General features: G+C 43.7%; 1 protein-coding gene across 1 annotated transcript in view; it reads left to right on the top strand.

Annotated features, from left to right (window-relative positions):
* The window catches only part of LOC139452428 (cilia- and flagella-associated protein 46-like), a 100,840-nt gene that overhangs the window by 32,848 nt on the left and 44,768 nt on the right, over positions 1-23,224 (top strand). The window contains exons 27-40 of the mRNA XM_071233901.1: positions 870-940; positions 1,438-1,513; positions 11,721-11,735; positions 12,775-12,882; positions 13,358-13,511; positions 13,887-13,943; positions 14,603-14,791; positions 16,142-16,311; positions 16,724-16,843; positions 19,082-19,171; positions 19,730-19,798; positions 20,498-20,646; positions 21,354-21,452; positions 22,979-23,132. Of these exons, the coding sequence (XP_071090002.1) occupies positions 870-940; positions 1,438-1,513; positions 11,721-11,735; positions 12,775-12,882; positions 13,358-13,511; positions 13,887-13,943; positions 14,603-14,791; positions 16,142-16,311; positions 16,724-16,843; positions 19,082-19,171; positions 19,730-19,798; positions 20,498-20,646; positions 21,354-21,452; positions 22,979-23,132 (1,521 nt within the window). The remainder of the gene's footprint in view (positions 1-869; positions 941-1,437; positions 1,514-11,720; positions 11,736-12,774; positions 12,883-13,357; positions 13,512-13,886; positions 13,944-14,602; positions 14,792-16,141; positions 16,312-16,723; positions 16,844-19,081; positions 19,172-19,729; positions 19,799-20,497; positions 20,647-21,353; positions 21,453-22,978; positions 23,133-23,224) is intronic.

Below are 23,224 nucleotides of genomic sequence, written 5' to 3' on the forward strand. Positions count from 1 at the left end.
CATTATTGTCTGTTCCAGGCATAATTACCCTATTCGATGTAAAAAGCGCCCAGGGCGCTCTCAAAATTAGAAAAAGTGGGCTCTTATTAGAATATTATTTTGGTGAAAGATCGTAAATGTCGTGGTTTATGCTGACAGCCTGAAATGTTTATATATGACTGATATATTTTTCCAGAATTTAATTGCCCATAATTAAGGGTGCATATAACACACAAGTGCATATATACGCGAATAAATATGTCTTGTGTACATAGATCAATCGGAAGGGGTGCTAATTAGGATTGTTCACTAGCCAATATATTAGCAAACATCGCCATGGGCGCTTATTAGAGCGGGGCGCTTATTACGTCGAATACGGTATAGTATGAGATGATAGTTCACTGTTTGCAGTGTAACATGAATCACAAACCTGCCCTGAATAGAAAATTTAAACAAATGCTATAGATAAAAAAGAGAACTTATGGATGTCAACTTCTTTATTACCATTTCACCTGACGAAACGTTTTGTTTCTCATAATAGAGAAGTTGACATTCATAAATTCTCTTCCTTATGTGTGTTACTTCTAAACGCCTGTCAAAGACTTAAATGCCTTAGCTAATCATCAGAATGAATGAACTTTGATTGTTTAAGATGCCATGTCTGTAGTCACAGTTCAGGTGACCCTGTCATCAAAGGCACAGCAATTTGCTGTGCAGAGTAGCATCCCTTAGACCTGACAGAACCAACAATCATGGATTTGAACCTTAGATTCTCCTTGAAGATATTTCTCGGTGTCTATGTAGGTTTCACCCAAGTGGTGAAATACTGTTAAACCAAACTCACTCACTCTACTTACGTCTGTCAATACTTTGACATTGTGTTTTTTAAGGGAGAATGGGAGATGGCTCTGCAGTCTATGGACCAGGCTGTCAATGATATGCCAAGGACTAAACACAGACTGTGAGTTATCATACGTTTTTGATTCATATCAAGTATTAAAAGAAGAGAGAAGTGTGTTACTTGAAAGAATTGCATTTCAGAGTGCAATAATACATTATGGTATCTGAATGAGTTATCTGTAATGCGTTTTGAATTATTGTATTATTGATGTATTACAATATGAAATGTCCCAATATTTTTCCCAATACATATGAAAAGTTTTGACAATTATTAGCATTTTGTAGTATTTACCAAACTTGATGACAAGTTAAGGATATGAACTTTGTTGACTGTAACGTGTTACAGCTGTCTTTGCCCCTACATGCCTGGGTGTTCTTCCTCATTCTAGCTGCATTTCAACGACTTCATTTATTTTCTGTTTTCAGATTTATTTTAAGTTCCAATTGGCTTTTTGATAGTTTCATTTAAGAGGGCAAAATTATACACATTGGGTAGTCATGCTGCTACAAGTTCAATCTATCATCTAGCTATTAACAGAAAAATGATTGTGTTTTCAGTCTGATCTTTAAGCACCGAGTCATGGTGAAAGCTAAACTGGGCCGGCCGGTTCATATGGACATTCAGAAGTTCAAGGTAAGGAGTTGATCTGTCACTCACTGTCATTGTGGTCATATTGTTACAAGTATAATTTGTAACTGTTCTAATTATACATCATTCTGCAGATTTCATTTTCAAACCAGATATGTGTTTTCATATACAGTAAACTACGGTTATAACGAACTGACAGATATAACAAACTTACTTTTTGGTCCCGACTACTTGCTGTAGTCATGCTGTATATGTACTTATAACGAACTACGGTTATAACGAACTAAAATTAGTAGTCCCTTTGAGTTCGTTATAACCGTAGTTTACTGTATCTTGTGTTATGGGTCTTCGAGCTTCAAAGAAGTATTTCTGATTATGTATTTAATAACAATCCCAATACACTAAAATTAAGTCTCATCTTTGAAAACATTAATTTCTCTTAACACTTGGATGGTCAAATGACCATGTCTTGTTAATTTTATAATGATAATGCCTCACCGATTGAGAAAAGTCAGTCAGGCGCCATCTTGTTACTGTCACATGTTTTCAAGGTTCTCCATTACAGCCAAGTTAAAAATAGATGCACAGCCTGATCAGTCACATGACATTACAGACAGGAAGTTTACAAACAGCAGCCGTTACGTTATCAGTTCATTCAATTGTTCTGATGCATAATTATCATCGGATCAAGTTTAATTATAATGTGCATTAGTGAAAACGTAAGTTTTGAGGTATGTTTTCATTACTTATTGAATATCCTGGGAAATCTGGGAATTAAAATAGTGGAATGAGAACACATGGTGGTTAACAGCAATGTGATTGGTTGAAAAAATGTTTTATGTGGGATTCAAAGCGCTGAAATCTTTTGGACTTAAACATTTTATGCTTGCTCTGCTCACAAATATTTTCTTTCGAAGTAATAGATCTTATAACTTACCCAAAATTAGAAAATCATGGCATTTAGCATGAATAGTGTATTCAGTTTCATAAATAATTATCAGAAAAAAATGGCTGTTGCTTTTTTAATATTTTCTTGGCAATCTGCTGACCAGTTGGTTCGATTGACATAAAAGCATAAGATCTTATCAATGAAAGGAAGTACTGAAAACCTTTTGTATTTACAGTTTATGACTGGCGTATAGGGAATGACATTACATAGATTTGTCTAGATTTGATCAGAGACAGATATGTGGTCACAAATATGAAGCAAATGTCAATTATTCCGAAATTATTCCCATGTATTTAAATACTCTTTAACTGAAGTGTTAGCTTAATTGACTGGTATTTCTCTGATAACAGGACCAATATAATGAGGAACAGGCTCAATATTACATTAGTACATTAAATGCAATGTTAAAATACCTCTGAAATTAAGAAAGTAAGATCTTTTTTTAAAAATCCCAATTTTTAACTAAAATAATATTGTTACCCAATTTGCCTTCCAAGGATCTTAGTTTGGAATCTTAGATAATAGGGCTGGGATGAGTCGAAATTTACTACCCCCAATTACCCGACCCTACCCGAGTACCCGCTGTTGGTGTCAAGAGATAGGTACAAAATGTCCAATTGGGAATAGTTTGACAGTAGCCCTGGCAGACTGTTTTCAGATACACGTATAAAACGATGTGGTCATGCATACACTGAAGTTGACTAAAGTTTTAGCTTTGTTCAAACATATTTAAGTTCGAAGGAACGTGTTCATTTTCATGAAGAAACATTAGAGACTTAAAATTATCGTGTAACCATTTAGTTATGTAGTGATTTTTTTGTCATGAAACAATATATCACGTGACTAACCACGGGTCCGGGTAGTCCTACCAGTACCCCCCTGACCCGGGTACCCGAGTTACCCGTCCCAGCCCTATTAGATAAATCCATGGATTATGGAGTGGGCAGATTTGTCAGAGTGCAATGTATTAGCAATGATTAAGAATGATTTATATCAAAGACAGTTTGATAATTCTTGGTGATTTTCATATTTGTTTGTAATACTCTGAAGTATGATAAGGTTTAATACCCTGTTTACTATTCTGTCTGAATGTCAGACTTTGTGTTTGAAATCCCTGATTGACATGTAGCACTTGTTTAACCACCACTGCTACAAAGGAGGAAGCAGAACTATGGAAGGTATTGATGGTGAGATATGCCACATGTCAGGTTTATCTGACTTCAGCACATATCGGGTTGTCACATGGTTGTCACATGGTTGTCACATGGTGGTCACTGCTTAAGGGTGTTGGTGTTATAGAAAGCATATAGGATTTCAAATCTCTGCCAACAACATCATGTGACATTTAGTGAAAACTGACTAAGTTTAGTTTTTGTGCAATATAATTTTGTAAACATCTTTTTTATAATAGTGCTGTTATCACGATTATATGTATATAATTTCAATCAGAAATATTTACATTACGTTGAATAATTATCTATTCTCTTTCTGATTAAATCCTCCTTGGGGCACTTATTGCATTTTCCTTGCTCAAGAAAATCTACATGACATAGTTGTAACCATTTTCCTTAATAAAAAATGTTACCACACAAAAAACTTCGTTTTTGTATGATATACGACCACCCTTACGGGGCCTCACCACCAACGGCGCCTCACGCCAGGGGGAGCAACTCTCACCCAAATCACTTTCCTTATGTCATCTGTAAGAGACAGACGTGTTGATTTTTCACACAAGACAAAATAAGAGAAATCTATCGTTCGACAAGAACCATGGCTGACCAAACTGTATGTATGGTACATTTCTTTCATTGCAAAGGCGTAATACCTCGCATTGTGAAGTTATAGAGTTGTAATTGACGCCACGTGCACGGCACCTTTGAATTCAAATGGCCGTAATGGCGTCCATATTGTAGTCCCACGGGCTGATACATGTAACACCAAGGCCATTAAGAAACGGCTTGGGGTTTTGTTATATCATACAGCATTGGACTACAATTTTTTCCTTTACAAAACCCAAGGTGGTGTGTTAATTTATAAACTACACTTACCTTTTTTACGGGTTTTTTCATCTTAGCGCGTAACACGCCCCTTTGGTGTTATAGTTAAACTACGACATTGGCTATTAGTATCGCGTTACAAATCGCATTCTACATTACGCCTTTGCTTCTAGTTTCACAATTTATGCACGTATTTTTCCGATCTTTATATCGCACTGATACACGTTAATACCCTTCCCGCCCACCTCAGAAATTACGGTCTTGTTTACAAAGACCTTCAAACTGTGTACGGGTTGTTCTAAGACAGGCACGAACGCTGCCTGATATGTCTGGCGGAGGACATTGCCTTTACCCCCCAAAAGAGACAAGTTGACTTGTTCCACTTTAAAGAGGTCTATAAAGGCGGGGGTAGATATCAGATCTACTAAGACATTTCCCCCCCCCCCTCCCTCCCCATCTAAAAAGGGTAAAAAAGCTGCCGAGATTGTCTCCCCCGCTCCCTCTCCGGGGGCCGGGGGAGAAGGCTGGAGGGTCCCCGTAGTAAGCACTGCACCCTCTCCTGCACTGTCTTTGGCAGACTGTTCTGCGTTACTTAAGTCGCCGATGGCGTCGATGATGGAGGAGGTGAAGTCTCGGCTCCGGAGGAGCTACGGGCTGAGCCTTCCCCGTTGTCGGCGCCGGACGCGGCTTCGAGATCTGTGTTATGCCCGGCGTCGGCCGAGGCAGGCCACTTGATCTCGGGGACGATCCGAGACCGGGCTTCGGCTCCGGCTCGAGGTCGCTCCCCAGCGGAGGGGTGGCGGGCGCCGGCCCGTGCACTACCGACGCACAATTTTCCCTAGCGGAGCCAGACGCCTCTTCCGAGGCCGAGGCTTTCACTAGTGGATTCGTAGCCCGGAGCCAGGGGGGTTCCCTTTGTCTCGGGGACGATCCGAGACCGAGCTTCGGCTCCGGCTCGAGGTCGCTCCCAAGCGTAGTGGTGGCGGGCGCCGGCCCGTGCACCACCGACGCACAATTTTCCCTAGCGGAGCCAGACGCCTCTTCCGAGGCCGAGGCTTCCACTAGTGGATACCTGCCCCGGAGCAAGGTTGGTTCCCTTTGTCTCGGGGACGATCCGAGACCGAGCTTCGGCTCTGGCTCGCGGTCGATCCCCAGCGTAGTGGTGGCGGGCGCCGGCTCGGCCCGTGCACTACCGACGCACAACTTTCCCTAGCGGAGCCAGACGCCTCTTCCGAGGCCGAGGCTTCCACTAGTGGATACCTAGCCCGGTGCCAGGTGGGTTCCCTTGAACCTCCGGCACCTCGGCACCGGGACTCGGCACCGGGACTCGGCATCGGGCCGGGTGCAGAGGCACGTGCGGGACAGGATTGTCCAGGTACTGCCTCAGGTGGCTGCGCCCATGCCAGAGTCGGAGACACCCAACTTGACTAAGGTCAAGCAGGGCCGGCTGTTGCCCCCCCTTTCCCGCGTGCGGTGCGGAGTTGAAGGCTGCTTACATATGCTTCGAGGAGCAATATCATAATGCATGCCAACAGCTCCGTGTGTCCGTACACTCCGCGTATCTGTCGGCTGTACAGAGGGAGTTAGCGGGAGAGGGGCCGGTCGACTCTTCGGAGTTGGCCGCGCAACTAACGGAAGTTCAGTTATCTTACGCGGGACGCTATTCGTAGCTGTGCCTCGCAGATGATGTGCGCTGTTATGGGCATGCGCAGGCGGTGGATGTCGGTATCTAAATACTCGACTTACACATGCCAAGACTTACTTGCTTTGCCGTATAAGAGGGTGCCACCCTCTTCCCTGGGGCTCAGCAGGTGGTCCGAGAGGCCGCTCAATGGTATACTTCCATCAAAGACTCATGAGGCCATGTTGGAGGTACCAAGCGTTAAAACCGCGTAAGCGGGCCTCTCCAATTGTCCCCCCCTACGCTAACGCACGGGTCAGACGTCCACACCTGCTTGGAAGCCGCCGCTTCCTTCAGGTATAAGGGCGCCGGGAGGAGCAAGAGAGGCACGGGCCGGGGCAAGGCAGCTGGTCGAGACCAACAGCTTATTCGCGGGGCTGGGAACGATGGGTTCCCATTAGCGCCCGAAGAGCCCCGGGTGAACCCACAGTCGCAAGTTATCGAACTGCCGACAGCCGGGGTTCACTGCCTCCAGCCGGATGTCCCCGTAGGCGGCCGACTGACTCTATTCCTGAAGGAATCGGAGACAGTTACATCACAATCCCCGGACCCCGTCCATTTTAAGGGATGGCCATTTGCCTCGGTGGAAACATCATCCGCCCCTCCCCTTCTCCGGGATAAAGCACACTCCGGTGCCTGCTACCCGAGAGAAGGCGGAATTCCTCCGTGCCGAGGTCGACGCACTTATGAAAGCTGCGATCGAACCGGGTCCCGAGGGACAGGAAAGCGAGGGCTTCTACTCGACTTGTTTCCTAGTCACCAAACAGTGATCTCACCTGTCGAGACAGGAGAATGGCTAACGTCAATAGACTTAAGTACGCCTATCTCCACATACCAATACACCCCGAGTTCCAGAAATACCTGAGGTTTTCTTTCGACGGGAGGTGTTATCAGTTCAGGGTTCTACCATTCGGGATCTTCACGGCCCCGAGGGTGTTCACCAAGCTGATGTTGAGTCCCGCCCAAGTGGCCAGGTCAAAAGGTCGGTTCTGCCATCCGTACCTCGACGACTGGTTACTAAGAGCTCTATCGCAATCCCTGAGTCAGATAGCTACACAACAAGTGATAGATATTCTGATCACGCTAGGGTGGATGGTCAGTCTCAAGAAGTCAGATCTGAGCCCCACTCAGAATCTAGTCTTCCTAGTGGCTAATTTCAACACGGTGAGAGGACGTGTATCTCTGTCACAAGATATCAAGTCCCTTAAGCGCAAGTCACGCTGCTCGTACATAGCTCCAGTTACTGGACAACATGGCGGCGACAGTGGATTTGGTCTGGCGGGGCGCTTGAGAATGAGTCCCATTCAACAAGCACTCTGTCGAATTTGGGCGAACTCGGAAGATCTCGAGACTGTGCTCGAGACTCCGTATTGGCTCATTACACACCTCCAGTGGTGGACCGAGGTCGGGAATCTGTCCCGGGGGCTCCCCCTCGACACTCCCGTTCCGTCTCTCACAGTTCAAACAGAAGCGTCACTCTCCGGCTGGGGAGGCGTTCTGAATGATCACACTGCCTCGGGACTATGGTCCCAGCAGGAGATCAAACTGCATATCAATGTGCTAGAACTGAGAGCGGTCAGGTTGGTGTTCCAACGCTTCCCGGGTCTGCTTCGTGGCCAAGTGGTTCGTCTAGAGATGGACAACCAAACGGCGATGACTTACATCCGGAAGCAGGGGGGAACGGCGTCTCCGTCGCTTCGACGAAAGACGTGGCAGTTCCTACTATAGTGCGACTCTCACGATATCAGGGTGCTACCTGTTTATCTCCCGGGGGTGGACAACGTCCGTACGGACGCTCTGTCTCGCCGGATCCTCGCTCCTCACGAGTGGAGGCTCGACCCGGGGATATTCGGGATTTTCTCCCTGTTATACAGGCCGTTACAGGTGGATCTGTTTGCGTCTGTGATGAATCACCAGACACCAACGTTCTGCTCCCGAGTCCACGACCCGAGGTCGGTGGCACCGGACGCCTTCCAGCTAGATTGGACGGACAGAATTCTGTGGGCATTCCCCCCAGTACCTCTGATTTCCAAGGTCCTGTCTCAGCTAAGCACTCAGCCTGCGCGACTAATTGTGCTCCTGGCACCTCTTTAGTCGGCGCAGAGTGGGTTTCATGTAATACTCAGGTTTCTGTCTCAGCCTCCTGTTATATTACCTTTATGACCGGACCTCCTATCCCAGAACGGGGCCCTCCACCCGAATCCCAGGATTCAATGGGTGGCTTAGCCACTGTCAGGAATCGCCTCCAGAAGAGCGGTATTCCTGCACGAGTTGCAGACACAATACTGGCTTCGCGGAGAGATTCGACAAACGTTCAGTACGATAGATAGGCCTGCTATGCGCCCTGGTGTGTCGATAGAGGGATTGCAGATTTTTTTTTTTTTTTTTCTGCAGATCTCGTATCCGTGATTGAGTTTCTCCAGTCGCGACTAGATGACGGCCTGGCCGCATCAACAGTCCGGGGTTACTCTACAGCTATCGCAGCTTTTCGTCACTGTCGACGGGGCACTTCTGGGTGCACACCCATTAGTGCAGCGCTTTTTAGCAGGTGTGGACAGGATCCGACCGCCAGTCCGGCGGATCAGTTCCCCTTGGGACTTGTCAATCATTCTCGATTGGCTGTCCGGTCCTTCCTTTCGGGATCTGTGGTCTCTCTCTCTTCAGCTGTTGAGCTGGGAGACGGCGTTCCTTGTGGTGGTAACGTCCGGCAGACGGGTAGGCGACATTCGTGTTATGTCAGCCGATCCCGAAATAACTGTCTTCCATGCGGTCGATAAATATCACCGGGACAGAGTCAGTTTTCGACTACCGGACTCTTACTGTCAAAGGGTCGCACACGCTTCCACGTGAACGGCTCCTATTGAGCTACCTGCTCTTTCACAGCCTTCCGCGTCGGGGACCACTGCAAGACATGCTCATGTCTTGGATGTCCGCACGACTCTCATGGCCTATATCAGCAGAAATATTGGTGTCCGTAAGGATAACCAACTATTTTGCTGTTACGGCGGTAGGAAGGTTGGCTCACCTGCGAGTAAACAATCTATCTCGAGGTGGATAGTTTCAACCATTTGTACAGCGTATACGCTTACAGGCAGGGACCCCCCTACCAGGTTGAAGGCTCATTAGGTTAGAGCAGTGGCTGCGTCAAAAGCGTACGCCGCGGCTCTGCACATTGAGCAGATCTGCTCCGCGGCTATTTGGAGCCAGCCGTGCACGATTCATCAAACCTTACCAACTCGACAAACACTCAAGCGAGCGTACTCGGTTTGGTCAGTCAGTTCTCCGAACGGGGCAAAGTTCTAATCTCTAGCCGATTGAGCATTCGAGATTTTAGACAGTCCTCCGGTTATACTGCTCGGTAATGGTCCGGATTTTATCTTCTGCGGTCGATAAATATCAGTCCTTACTACTCGATAATACTCGTATTTTGCGCACGCGCTCCTTCGATCCTCGGGGACCCTCTGGCCTAGCTCAGCGCTGGTTATGGTCTCTCGTGATCTATGCCCCTATATCACTTGTTCAAAAAAAGTGTGGGGGTGGGAGGTGTTTCGAATTCTCAACTTATGACAAGCCGCGAAAACAGGCTTTATCATAATATATGGTCGACCACGCCCTGTCTCCAGCCCCCGCCTTTCGACGGTGGTGCCTCACGATAAGGTTGGTTCCATTTATTGAACTCAATATTTTATTCTGTTGAATAATCAAATACGATGTATTTATTTACGCCTGTTGCTGACGGATGCCACTTCCTAGATTATCTTTGGGAGTCTGTCCTGATGCAATAAGTGCCCCAAGGAGGATTTAATCAGAAAGAGAATTTTACAAACCTGTAGAGGTTATGAATTCTCTGATGAAATCCTCCTTGGGGCACGGCCACCCACCTCCCCACATTCCGTCAGCATTTGACATATGGAAAGTGATTTGGGTGAGAGTTGCTCCCCCTGGCGTGAGGCGCCGTTGGTGGTGAGGCCCCGTAAGGGTGGTCGTATATCATACAAAAACGAAGTTTTTTGTGTGGTAACATTTTTTATTAAGGAAAATGGTTACAACTATGTCATGTAGATTTTCTTGAGCAAGGAAAATGCAATAAGTGCCCCAAGGAGGATTTCATCAGAGAATTCATAACCTCTACAGGTTTGTAAAAATTTTTTACATGTGTAAAGGGAAGTATCAACTTAGTGCACTTGAAAATAATTTTCACAAACATCGCCACGAGTAGATGTAGACCTGGTTTGTTTTTTTCATCCTGAAATACTGTGTTTATGACATGTGTGTAATACACTGTTCATTTCAGAACACAGGCCATGGGGACTTTAACACTCAAAATTCCTTAATGGCACAAAAAAATAAATGTCACAGTGCCCAAAGAGTGCAACATAATGTCCCAATACTAAAATACTTTTTTGATTGTACCTTCGACTATTGACTTATATTCAACACTATGTTTCCTTTGTCAAAATATGACATTTTAGAGATTAAAATACATTAATCATTTATCATAACCTTGTTTAGCGATATGTTCCCGAATCCCAATGACACGTTTTTATTGGCTGGTTCAATTACTGGGCCCTTGAAAGGTAGGGGTCATTGGGTCCCACTTTTCCAGTTTCTGAAATGAACACTGAATGTAATATGCCTTTGTACAAGTGGGAAATGGAACTGATATCTTCTACTTAAATTGTAATTTGTATTTGGCATGGTTTGATATACAAGTGAGAGGAATATATCATTCTTATGGGACTGCAGCACAAGTAGCAACTAGAGAGAACTGTAAACCACAAAGAACATAAAGACTTGATCTGAAATTGTTGTGTTAGTAACCAGCTGATTTCAGAGCTCCAAGAGTAGATTAATAATTCTGTTCTTTTGGTTTCAAGGATTTGAATGAATTTATTTATCTATGTTACCAAAGAACCAAATTATAACTCTCCTACTTGAAGTGGTCATAAAAGGACAAATTCCTGACATATATCTTTAATGATGTTAATGTTTGGGTACATCTTCCCCAGGCAAGGGAGGTAACTGACTATAAAAGTCCAGTTTCCCCCCTTACCGAACTAGGCTGGTATCATGGAGTTTTATTTTGGCTGGACTAAGGAGTTTATGCATAGTCCAGTCAACATCATGCAAGGTGCTCATGGAATTTGATGTACTTCGTGATGTAAGAACTGTTTTGTTACTATATAGATCTTGATTATCGATCAGATCGTCTTGACTGGACGCTGCCATTTTTTCTGAAGCAAAGGCAAGTGATATGAGAGATGGAATCTGATTAGTCAATAGGAGAGGCATAGAAGGGACAGAATTTGTAATAGCCACTGGCTGCGCTATAATCGAGTCCAGAAATTCCAGCCTAGTTTGGCAAGGGTGGAAACTTGACTTTTATAGTCAGTTAACTTTCTCACCTTGAGGAGACGGTTTGGATAATACATTGATTTACAACTGCAAGCAATTCATTTGATGATAATGAACATGATGATGAGGAGGATGATAACAAAGTTACTTTTGAATAGTGACATCACAACCTACACTTCAGTAGATTTATTGAAAGGATTGAAGTGTCATGTGAATAATTTGTTATTATATCAATGCTGACCTGTCACACTACCCTGTCACCTTTTGCAGCTTTATTTACATGAGGTAGGACTGGGTTTTGTTGAAGTATTTAAAACATAATATTCTTGTCATATTTTTACTTGTTTGCAGTTTATTAAATATGTATTATTACTACATCCGTATTACAGTTTCTTTTAAAGTTGAGTTGAACTGTTTGTTGGAACTGAATGAGAGGTTCTTTTTCTGTTTGTTTTTCACATTATAAGAGCCATGTTAGAAGCTAGCATTTGCTTTATACATATGTGAAGTTAAGATTCAGTAAAGTTTATCTGTTCTTCTAAACCTAAACCAAGCATTGTATTTCTACTATTAAGTGGGGGCACTGGTGGCCCAGTTGTCCAAGGTGCAACGATTCGCTGTGCAGAGTTTCTTCCCTTGGGCACGCCCGTAACCTATGATTGTGGGTTCAAATCCCGGTTCGCCCCGATTATGTTTCTACGTTTGTCAGCACCATACCCATGCTCGTGGGTTTCACCGAAGTGGTAAACGTCTGAGACCTGCATCACTTTACGCTTTCCTCCCACACCAAGCTTACATGCCGTGATATAGCTGTAATACTGTTAAAAGCGGTGATAGACCCAGCTCACTCACTCACTTCTATTAAGTAGAAGTGGAATGAGGTATACTTCCTGGTTTGGCCATCACTCCTGGCTGACATGTGTATGTCATCGAATCCTGCAGTGACTTGCATTTATTTGACTATTGTTGTTCCTCAGCTCACACATGGCTGGCCCCTGTTCAGTAATTGGATCCATGCATTATGACTACTGCAACACATTCAGCACATACTTATGACATTGTGGATGGTTGCTCATAATATTAATCACTGTTTTTTGTCTAGTTGAGACTTGATTATTTGCAAATCGCCATCATATTTATTATTATTCTAAGTAATTTATTTTTTTAAACAAATTATGAAATGCATGACTCTAACCGGGTTGTCTTGACAAGTGCTTTAATGTGTACACAGTTAGATGATTGATCAACCTGGAATTCCACATTGCCCATATCTTCACAATTAGTTTTACTGCAGCCTCCTGTAATTATGGTAGCTGTGTTTCAGGATGAGAGTGAGGACTATGTGGCCCACATGTGGAGGCGAGTTGCCCTCAGTTCCAAGGAGACGATAGAGCAGATGTCCTCCTACCAGTATGCAGTGGAGGCTCTCAATGTAAGTGACCTACTAGTATACAGTGGAGGCTCTCGGTGTAAGTGACCTGCTAGTATGCAGTGGAGGCTCTCAGTGTGACCTACTAGTATACAGTGGAGGCTCTCAGTGTAAGTGACCTACTAGTATGCAGTGGAGGCTCTCAATGTAAGTGACCTACTAGTATGCAGAGGAGGCTCTCAATGTAAGTGACCTGCTAGTATGCAGTGGAGGCTCTCAATGTTAGTGACCTACCAGTATGCAATGGAGGCTCTCAATGTAAGTGACCTACCATCACTGTAGATGCAGGTGTTATGTGTATGCCGTGGAACAACAGATGTACGGTGAATTTTCAGTTTCCAGTATTTTTAATTTGTAAGCATTATTGGGATCCTCCCTAACATGTGCACACCTTGCACCAGATATGTTGTAACAGAGTTTGTCCCATAACTCCTTCAGTCATTATGCTGCCATGGTAATGAGTATGTTTCTGTTTCAGAGCCCCAGCAATGAGTGGCTGAAGGTGGACTACCTGATAGAGTTCGGCCAGTGGCTGTATGTCAATGACTTCCCCCTGCAAGACACTATAGACCAGATAGAGTGGGCCATAGACATCCTCCTCAACATCCAGGCTGGTGGAGACAAGCAGGAGGGTGAGTCATAGTGCTCAAATGATGAGGATCTTTACTCATGATATCAACCGCTAGATTATCTGGACCAGACTCAATTATTAAGACTGCCTTCATTCAGCTGGAGTGCATCATTTTACAACAAACTAACAAACAAATCTCTTGATAAGGGGGTAAGTGGTGGCTCAGTCATCTAAAACACAACAATTTGCTGTACAGAGGTTCATTACTGTGCCATGCATGGGTCTGCAGATCAAAAAGGTTTGAATCCTACTGTAGTCTGTTTCTAAATTTGATGATTATTTTTTCACTTATTATTAGTGTTTCATTTATTGAGTGATTATTATTGTGTTGTCATCACTGTTGAAACTGTGGGATTCAATGTATTGTCAACATTAGTTGCAGGTGAGAAGGTTGCAGCACAGAAAGGTGACACAAAGAAAGGACAAATGAAAGGTGAGAAGGTCTTCACTAGAAGGTCAAGCTGCTATTTCACTGTGTGGGCCTAAATTTAAGGACCTCAGGAGCCGCCTCCTCTCCTACTATTCCCCCCCCCCCCCCCGGTAAACTTCAGACACTGTTAAGAACAATCGTGTGATCTTGGGTTATGAAATTGTTTGCTATTTTATTCTATTTTTTATGATAGTCAACTGTTTGATGACTGTTGAATAGTGAATTAAAAGAAATTTTTTTAGCAGCATCTTCATCTTGGTAAAATTATTAAAAAGTAGAACTATGTTGAACAGAGATGAATTGTTAAAAAATAGCAGTATGTTGTATTGCATTATATTGTAAAACAGAATTTCAGTGTTCAAAGTGTGTTCACTGTAGCCTCTTTCCAATTAGGGATACTAGACTTGGGCAATTTTGCAATACAAACGTTCAAGTCATGCAAACGCTTTTGGTATGTCTGCTCAAAGTTTATGATGTGTATGTGAGTCTAGCAGGCATTTATTATGCCCTAGTTACAAAGCAACAATCTCTCACACAAGACACTCACGACAACATCTGGACTTAAACTGAAAGCTGGAAACAGATCATCTAGCATATGATCCCTCCTTGATTTGTGAAGAAGTTTAGTTATATTTTCACTTTGTTTAATTGTTACATCATAGCAAAGCGAGAAAAGAAGAAGCCGGGCAAGTCATCAGCAAAGGGCAAGACTGGTAGAAAGTCCCCCGAAGGAGGGAAGAAGACACCAGACACCTTGAGTAAAATGTCTGATGGGCGTAGTGATATCAGTGACAGTGACAGTGAGATCAACCCTGCAGACTACATCCCTGTTGTCAAACAGGCAGAGATAGGTCAGTACTGGGAGACAAGGGTTGTACACCTCATAAGGTGTTTCTTCTATGAAATATGATATATTTGGATTCCTACTTCAATTTTAATGATATGAAAGGATGTCAACCATTTGGATCTTGACTAAAATTCTGAAATGTATTTTAACAATATGACTGCAAGCCTTTCTTAAACATGGCATAATTAAAACATGTTTTGTGGGTCATGTATAAAGAACTGTACTATACAGTTAGAATAACATTTGTTTGGTCAGTTTGACATTATGAACAGAGAAGTGTTGTTCTGTATATACCATTTAGATGTGGCAGTTTTAGTTCTGTGGATGCTGTTGGGGAATAAACTTTGATTCCTGGACTTTCTAATGTTCCGAGGATTAAGACAATGGATAATCTGAGATTTGTTTGTAATGTTTGAGTTAATATTTTATACTACATGTTCTAAATGTGAGACCATGTAAAATTATTGTTTTTTATGTGAAAGTTAGTTTGAAAATGACCCCCATCATCAGGCATGTGTTTGTTGTCAGAAAACTAATTAAAGTTGTTAGCAACCATGGCAGCATAATTTAGGCAAGGAAACATAACTCTTCCATTAAAATCTTTACAATCTTGACATTCTTTGAACCATCAATAAAAACCAGGTTTTTCGTGGACCAAGCCAAATACCATTGCTTGTCCTGAGAAAGTGTCATTCACACTGAATGTTTTAATAACCTACATGATGGAAACAGTTTGGCTATCCCATCCGGGATTCAAACCTACACTACCATTGTGAGGTATCTAATCGCCAGTAAAAGTGCTAGAATCTGTACTTTACTAGGAAAGTGTTTTCCCAAATATAACAATTGTTACATTTGACCACTTTACAAATGGCATTGTGTGTTCATTTTAGTGTGGGAACCGTGCCAATTTACACGTGTCAGAGAGGTACACAAAGTATGTGATCTAGACTACCAGTTATCAGACTTTCATTTTGTGGAAGCCTCAGTGGCTGAGTGGGTTAGATTGCTGACTTTGTGTGCTGGCGATTAGACCGCTCACTGAGGCAGTGTGGTTCGAATCCTGGATGGGACTCAACCCCAAAAAGTACTAGAATCTATACTTAACAAAGAAATTGTTATTCCAAATATAACAATTGTTACATTTGACCACTTTCCAAATGGCATTGTGTGTTCTTAGTCTGGTCACCATTTTAACATCTGACGTCTACTGACATTACTTCATTACAAGCTTAAAGACATTCTTTATGTGAACATTATCACTTTACTGTTATGGCTGCTAATCAGTGCCCACTAAAAACAGTACACTTACTGGTGCACATTTATGTGAGGATCTGGTGTGATTGTTACACAGGTGTGCTGCCAGCCAACCCTGCCCTGACCATCAGTGACCTGACAGACATAGGTCAGCTGGATGCCCTGATCAGGGCCCATGTTGTACTTGCTGATGTCCACGGGAGGAACTCCCCGGCCTATGCTGATATCTGCCTCATGGCACATGGCTACTTCATGCAGCTGTGGAAGGTGGGTGGGAGTCGGTGTCAAGCGCTCACTTTCCTTAAATTACACAGACTACTCCATTCATAACTTATAATTACTTTAGGATCTAAGGATTGTTCTACGGTGTGCAATTTTTAATAGGAACATGGTCATCAAAATGGCTACTCCTTCTCATACTTCTAATGATTGATATTTCAAAACACAAAAACATTTCTATTTTTTTAACATATTGATCTACTCATTTTGCTATTCTGAATGTTAAAAATGTTTCCAAAAGACTGTATACCTGTATATCATGCCATATATCCAGATTGCTGTGAGAATGTATTTCTTTAAACATACTTTTAAATGGCTCCTGAAAGACATCTTTTATGGAAATATTTGGCGCATTATATGATAGTCTGCTACTCTACAGATTTGACTGTTGATACTGTAGGTGTGCATGTCTGCTGCCGCACCGGTGATGAAGGAACTGGCCAAGAACCCCCCACCAGAGGCCAATGCTGCAGCAGGGAAGAAGTCTGCTAATGCCAAGAAGGATAAGAAGGACAAGGAGGTTAGACTGAGTAACTTGTGTGAGGGGATGTGGTAGGTTGCTCTGGACGACACCTGGGTAACTTGTGTGAGGGGATGTGGTAGGTTGCACTGGATGACACCTGGGTAACTTGTGTGAGGGGATGTGGTTGATTGCACTGGACAACACCTGGGTAACTTGTGTGAGGGGATGTGGTAGGTTGCTCTGGACGACACCTGGGTAGTGTGTGTGAGGGGATGTGGTAGTTTGCTCTGGACGACACCTGGGTAGTGTGTGTGAGGGGATGTGGTAGGTTGCTCTGGACGACACCTGGGTAGTGTGTGTGAGGGGATGTGGTAGGTTGCTCTGGACGACACCTGGGTAGTGTGTGTGAGGGGATGTGGTAGGTTGCTCTGGACGACACCTGGGTAACTTATGTGAGGGGATGTGGTAGTTTGCACTGGACGACACCTGGGTAACTTGTGTGAGGGGATGTGGTACTTTGCACTGGATGACACCTGGGTAACTTGTTTTAGGGGATGTGGTAGGTTGCACTGGACAACACCTGGGTAACTTGTGTGAGGGGATGTGGTACTTTGCACTGGACAACACCTGGGTAACTTGTGTGAGGGGATGTGGTACTTTGCACTGGACAACACCTGGGTAACTTGAATGAGGGGATGTGGTTGGTTGCACTGGACAACACCTGGGTAACTTGTGTGAGGTGATGTGGTTGGTTGCACTGGGCGATACATGGATAACTTGAGTGAGGGGATGTGGTAGGTTGCTCTGGACAACACCAGGGTAACTTGTGTGAGGGGATGTGGTTGTTTGCACTGGACGACACCTGGGTAACTTTTGTGCAGGGATGTGGTAGGTTGCTCTAGACGACACCTGGGTAGCGTGTGTGAGGTGATGTGGTAGGTTGCTCTGGACGACACCTGGGTAACTTGTGTTAGGGGATGTGGTAGTTTGCACTGGATGACACCTGGGTAACTTGTGTGAGGGGATGTGATAGGTTGCTCTGGACGACACCTGGGTTACTTGTGTGAGGGGATGTGGTAGGGGTGCACTGGACGACACCTGGGTAGCATGTGTGAGGGGATGTGGTAGGTTGCTCTGGACGACACCAGTGTAACTTGTGTGAGGGGATGTGGTAGTTTGCACTGGACGACACCTGGGTAGCGTGTGTGAGGGGATGTGGTAGGTTGCTCTGGACGACACCTGTGTAACTTGTGTTAGGGGATGTGGTTGGTTGCACTGGACGACACCTGGGTAACGTGTGTGAGGGGATGTGGTAGGTTGCACTTGACGACACCTGTGTAACTTGTGTTAGGGGATGTGGTTGGTTGCACTGGACGACACCTGTGTAACTTGTGTTAGGAGATGTGGTTGGTTGCACTGGACGACACCTGGGTAACTTGAATGAGGGGATGTGGTTGGTTGCACTGGACGACACCTGGGTAACTTGTGTGAGGGGATGTGGTAGTTTGCACTGGACGACACCTGGGTAGCGTGTGTGAGGGGATGTGGTAGGTTGCACTGGATGACACCTGTGTAACTTGTGTGAGGTGATGTGGTAGGCTGCTCTGGACGACACCTGGGTAGCGTGTGTGAGGGGATGTGGTACGTTGCACTTGACGACACCTGTGTAACTTGTGTGAGGGGATGTGGTTGGTTGAACTGGACGACACCTGAGTAACTTGTGTGAGGGGATGTGGTAGGTTGCACTGGATGACACCTGGGTAACTTGAATGAGGGGATGTGGTTGGTTGCACTGGACGACACCTGGGTAACTTGAGTGAGGGGATGTGGTAGTTTGCACTGGACGACACCTGGGTAACTTGTTTTAGGGGATGTGGTTGGTTGCACTGGGCGATACCTGGGTAACTTGAGTTAGGGGATGTGGTAGTTTGCACTGGACGACACCTGGGTAACTTGTGTTAGGGGATGTGGTAGTTTGCACTGGACGACACCTGGGTAACTTGAGTGAGGGGATGTGGTAGTTTGCTCTGGACGACACCTGGGTAACTTATTTTAGGGGATGTGGTAGGTTGCACTGGACAACACCTGAGTAACTTGTGTTAGGGGATGTGGTTGGTTGCACTGGGCGATACATGGATAGCATGTGGAAGTGCATGCTGAATGGATGGTGGAAGTAGTGATCGTGTTCATCACAAGGTAGTTCAGAAGTGCTTCCAAAGGAGGCATCTAAAGGCAAAGGTCCACACTCAGATGTCTGTATGACTCATCTTCATCTTTTCCCTGTATTCCTATCAGGTTCCGAAGGAGAAGCCCAAGAGGAAGGGTCCCCTGGATGCTCTGCCCTCCACAACAGAGGAGTGGGCCGTGTATGATGCTCCTGATGAGGTAGACACACACTTGTTTAACGTTCCATTTTGAGAAAATATAAATATCAAGTCAAATATATACTGAGATTCCAATATCTGTACCTTAAGCTGAATGGCTTACCCAAACAAATTCCTTGACATTCATCCTATTTTCTTGATGGATTTCTTGATGGAACAAAAATAATTTTATAAAAGAGCAATTGTTCAAGCCATGAATCAGAAATACAAGTTCTTGTTTCTGAAGTGCATAGTCTCGATCACACTTGCGTATACTTAAAACAAAGAAACTTCTCAATCTTGACATGTATTTGTGTTAAGACTAAGAGACCATACAACAGGGATTACAATCGATGACAGACCTTCAGAATATCCCCTGTACTGTATAGCTGTACTATGCTTCAGTAACTGTCTTCACTTATTGAGGTCAGTGCAGATCTGCCTCAAAGGCTTACAGTTAGATGGTATTACTTTTAGTCAGTCATGAAATTACCCCTATAGTCACTTATATTTAGTACTAAGGCATTGTCATCTATTTAACATTGGGAATGTGAAGTGATATCAGACAGCAACCTTTCAGGTCCTGGAAGCCTTCAAGCAGGAGACACTGAGCAAGACTGGCATCACTACTGAAACACTGCAGAAACCAGTAAGTTGGATTCAGGCTAGAATGTTGTTTCATTACATGTTTGTACAGAAAAAACTCAAGCTATTAAGGTATTGAGGTACCATAACTTGCAGTGAGAAGGTGACTGGACTCCAGACTGACCCCCAACTACCCCCTCCACTACGTTAATTACATGGAAAAAAATAGAGCAAATTAACACAGATTAGATTTTCTGCTGCCATTCACCCTTGTGATTTAGTGAATATTCCAAACAAAGCTGTAGTAGTTCAATCACATATTTTGTAGAGATGACAGAAGACCTTATCTATATTTGATATTCAAAGCAATGTCATTGTTTTACTATATGAATCTTGCAATAAAGTTTTTACAAATTACTTCATGGAGTATTGGGGGTGGTCGGGTGGCCTAGTGGTTAAAGTGTTTCCTCATCATGCCAACGACCTGGGTTCGATTCCTGACATGGGTACAATGTGTGAAACTCATTTCTGGTGTCCCCCGCCGTGATATTGCTGGAATATTGCTAAAAGCGGCGTAAAACCATACTCACTCACACACGTCTTTGAGTATTGTGATATGTACTTTCTGAAACTGAATTCTATAGGAAGATCCAACCCATTAATATTATTGTTAATCAATCTATACAATAGACTGACTGGACTGATGCTGACTAGTCACTAAGGTGTAAGGTGTTATTCACCCTTGACTTCTTTGCTATTCCAGATGTTGACTCTGGAGTACTTAGATGCTCTGATGAAGATGCTCCAACAACTGGGCTATACCCACCTGTCTCTCCCCATCCTCGCCTTCCAGGACATGTTGTCCAGGAGCATCCTCCCGAACAATGCTCTGCAAGTGCTGGTGCATGTCAGGTAACCTTGTCTTGGATGAAGCTGGTAGGCTAGTTTGGGTGAACCGATACATTGGTGCTGGTGCATCATGAGTTTTTCATGTGATGATATGATACACGATACGTTTTTTTTCTGTATTGATACAAGACGATACACTTGCTGAAATAGATTACTCACTATTTGTTAATGACCCCAGGCCTTTTTCTTAGTCAGATGTGTTGTAAAATATGTTGTAATTAGCGTTTCAAGTTCACTACTAAATATAGCCACTACGAATATACAGCTAGCTTTTCCTTTAGAACCTGCTCTGACATATTTTTTGTTAAGAAGTTTCCATGCGATTTGACGTAAATGTGCGTATCACAATACGTATTGTTTCGTGACTTATGTATCGTGATACATATTGTATCATGACCTTGCTGTATCATTTCACCCCTAGGCTAGTTCATGAAGTGTTTGCTAATTACATCGAATATCCAGGTTGATTCCCAATAATTAATTTGGGTACCCGTATTGAGCTCATTTGGGGGGAAAGTCCATGAGGATTTGTTTAGAATAGATCACCAGTAACCTACGTTTGTCATAAGAGTTGACGAAATAGATCGGTTTGTCAGATTCTGGGATTTGGTTCATTGTGTGTCATGACCCAACAGCGTGGAATTAGAGACTGAAGTATTTTTGATGGGATGCTTGGCTAGAGGAGACTGATGTGTTTTTGTGATGTCCAGGAGTATAGAGGTGTGTCAGCAGCTGGACCTCAAGGCCGGTGTCACCTTCCATGACAAGATCATCTCCCCCATACAGATCAGTGAGGAAGACCAGGCTCAGTAAGTGTTGTACTGTCTGCAGTGTAATTTTACAGTCATCATTTCATATTTTCTCAAAATGTGGCATGTGACTGGGTTTATTATCCCCCGCCACGAAGTGGAAGGGGGATATAAGAATGGGTGCCATCCGTCCGTCCTTCCGTCTGTCCGTCCGTCCGTCACATTTCGTTTCCGGAGCAGATCTTGAAAACCGTACCATATTTCTTCACCAAACTTGGCACATAGATAGATCTAGTGGTGAACTGGTGCCTTTTGATAGTTTGGGATTTAAAAAAAAAAATTTTTGACTTTCCATGGCAACGACTTTGATTTAGACTGAAAATGGCAGTAGTCCTCGTTTCCGGAGCAGATCTTGAAAAACGTACCATATTTATTCACCATACTTGGCACATAGATAGATGTAGTGGTGAACTGGTGCCTTTTGATAGTTTGGGATTTTAAAAAAAGTTATTTTTCGAGTTTCCATGGCAACGACTTTGATTTAGACTGAAAATGGCAGTAGTCCTCGTTTCCGGAGCAGATCTTGAAAAACATATCATGTTTCTTTGTCATACTTGGCACATAGATAGGTCTAGTGGTGAACTGGTGCCTTTTTATAGTTTGGGATTTTTAAAAACAATATTTTTTGAGTTTCCATGGCAATGACTTTGATTTAGACTGAAAATGGTGGTAGTCCTCGTTTCCGGAGCAGATCTTGAAAACCGTACCATTTTTCTTCGTCATACTTGGCACATAGATAGATCTAGTGGTGAACTGGTGCCTTTTGATAGTTTGGGATTTTTAAAAAAGTTATTTTTCGAGTTTCCATGGCAACGACTTTGATTTAGACTGAAAATGGCAGTAGTCCTCAATTCCGGAGCAGATCTTGAAAAACATACTATATTTCTTTACAAAAAGGCCCAGTGAACATAGTTCACAGGAGCTAATGCATTGCACACACCCGACATGTCATATTGGCGGGGGATGTGAGTATCTCATGCTTGTTAATTTTCATTCTCAACAAATCCTCTAACAGTACACTAATGAACATAAAGACACTTAGCTGTGCTGGACAGTGCCAAAATGTGCTGACCGCATGGCAAGTGCTACAGTTGCTAGACCCTGGCGAAATTGGTTTTACGACCCAGTGACAATGCATTATGATGATTAACTGCATCTGATACTACTATTTATTACATCAGGGGAGTTTCAGTAAAATGGACTGATTAACCCTGTTTTCAAATACATCTACTATAAAAATGAAATGAAACCAATTGGCTGCATCTATTAATAACATATTTGGGCCTGACCTTTTGTTTATCTTGATTTTTCTGATGAGCCTGCCTCCAAACCTTTTAGAACTACCAGAGACCATATACCAATAGTGTCTCTGGAACTACAAAAGCTAAAGGTGTGTCATTGAAATATGTGTTGTTTTCACCTCACTTTTTGTTCGTTGCTTGTCATAACTTTTGTTGCAAGAGTTATTGTTCTGGAAAGTAGCCTCAAGTCCTCCCTGACACTAGTCGTTGTTTTTGTTGCTCCAGGTCCCGTGAGGAGATTGCCTTCATGAAGGAGAAGCAGACACAGGTTGCTCGGGAGGAGATGAGGGTCAAGGCCACTCTGGCACAGCTGGCACATGAGGCTCATGCTCAGAAACGTGGCCCCACACCTCGAACACCGGGCTTCAGTCGAGAGAAGGTATGTCATCCTAATTCAGCCTGAAGATTTTTAGATTTGTAACCATTTATCAAAATTTGAAATAAACACGGTTCTTCTCATCAGGCATCTGG

Source organism: Haliotis cracherodii, unplaced genomic scaffold (assembly GCF_022045235.1).
Source record: "Haliotis cracherodii isolate W230 unplaced genomic scaffold, xgHalCrac1.p SCAF_9, whole genome shotgun sequence".
NCBI classification, from domain to species: Eukaryota; Metazoa; Mollusca; class Gastropoda; order Lepetellida; family Haliotidae; genus Haliotis; species Haliotis cracherodii.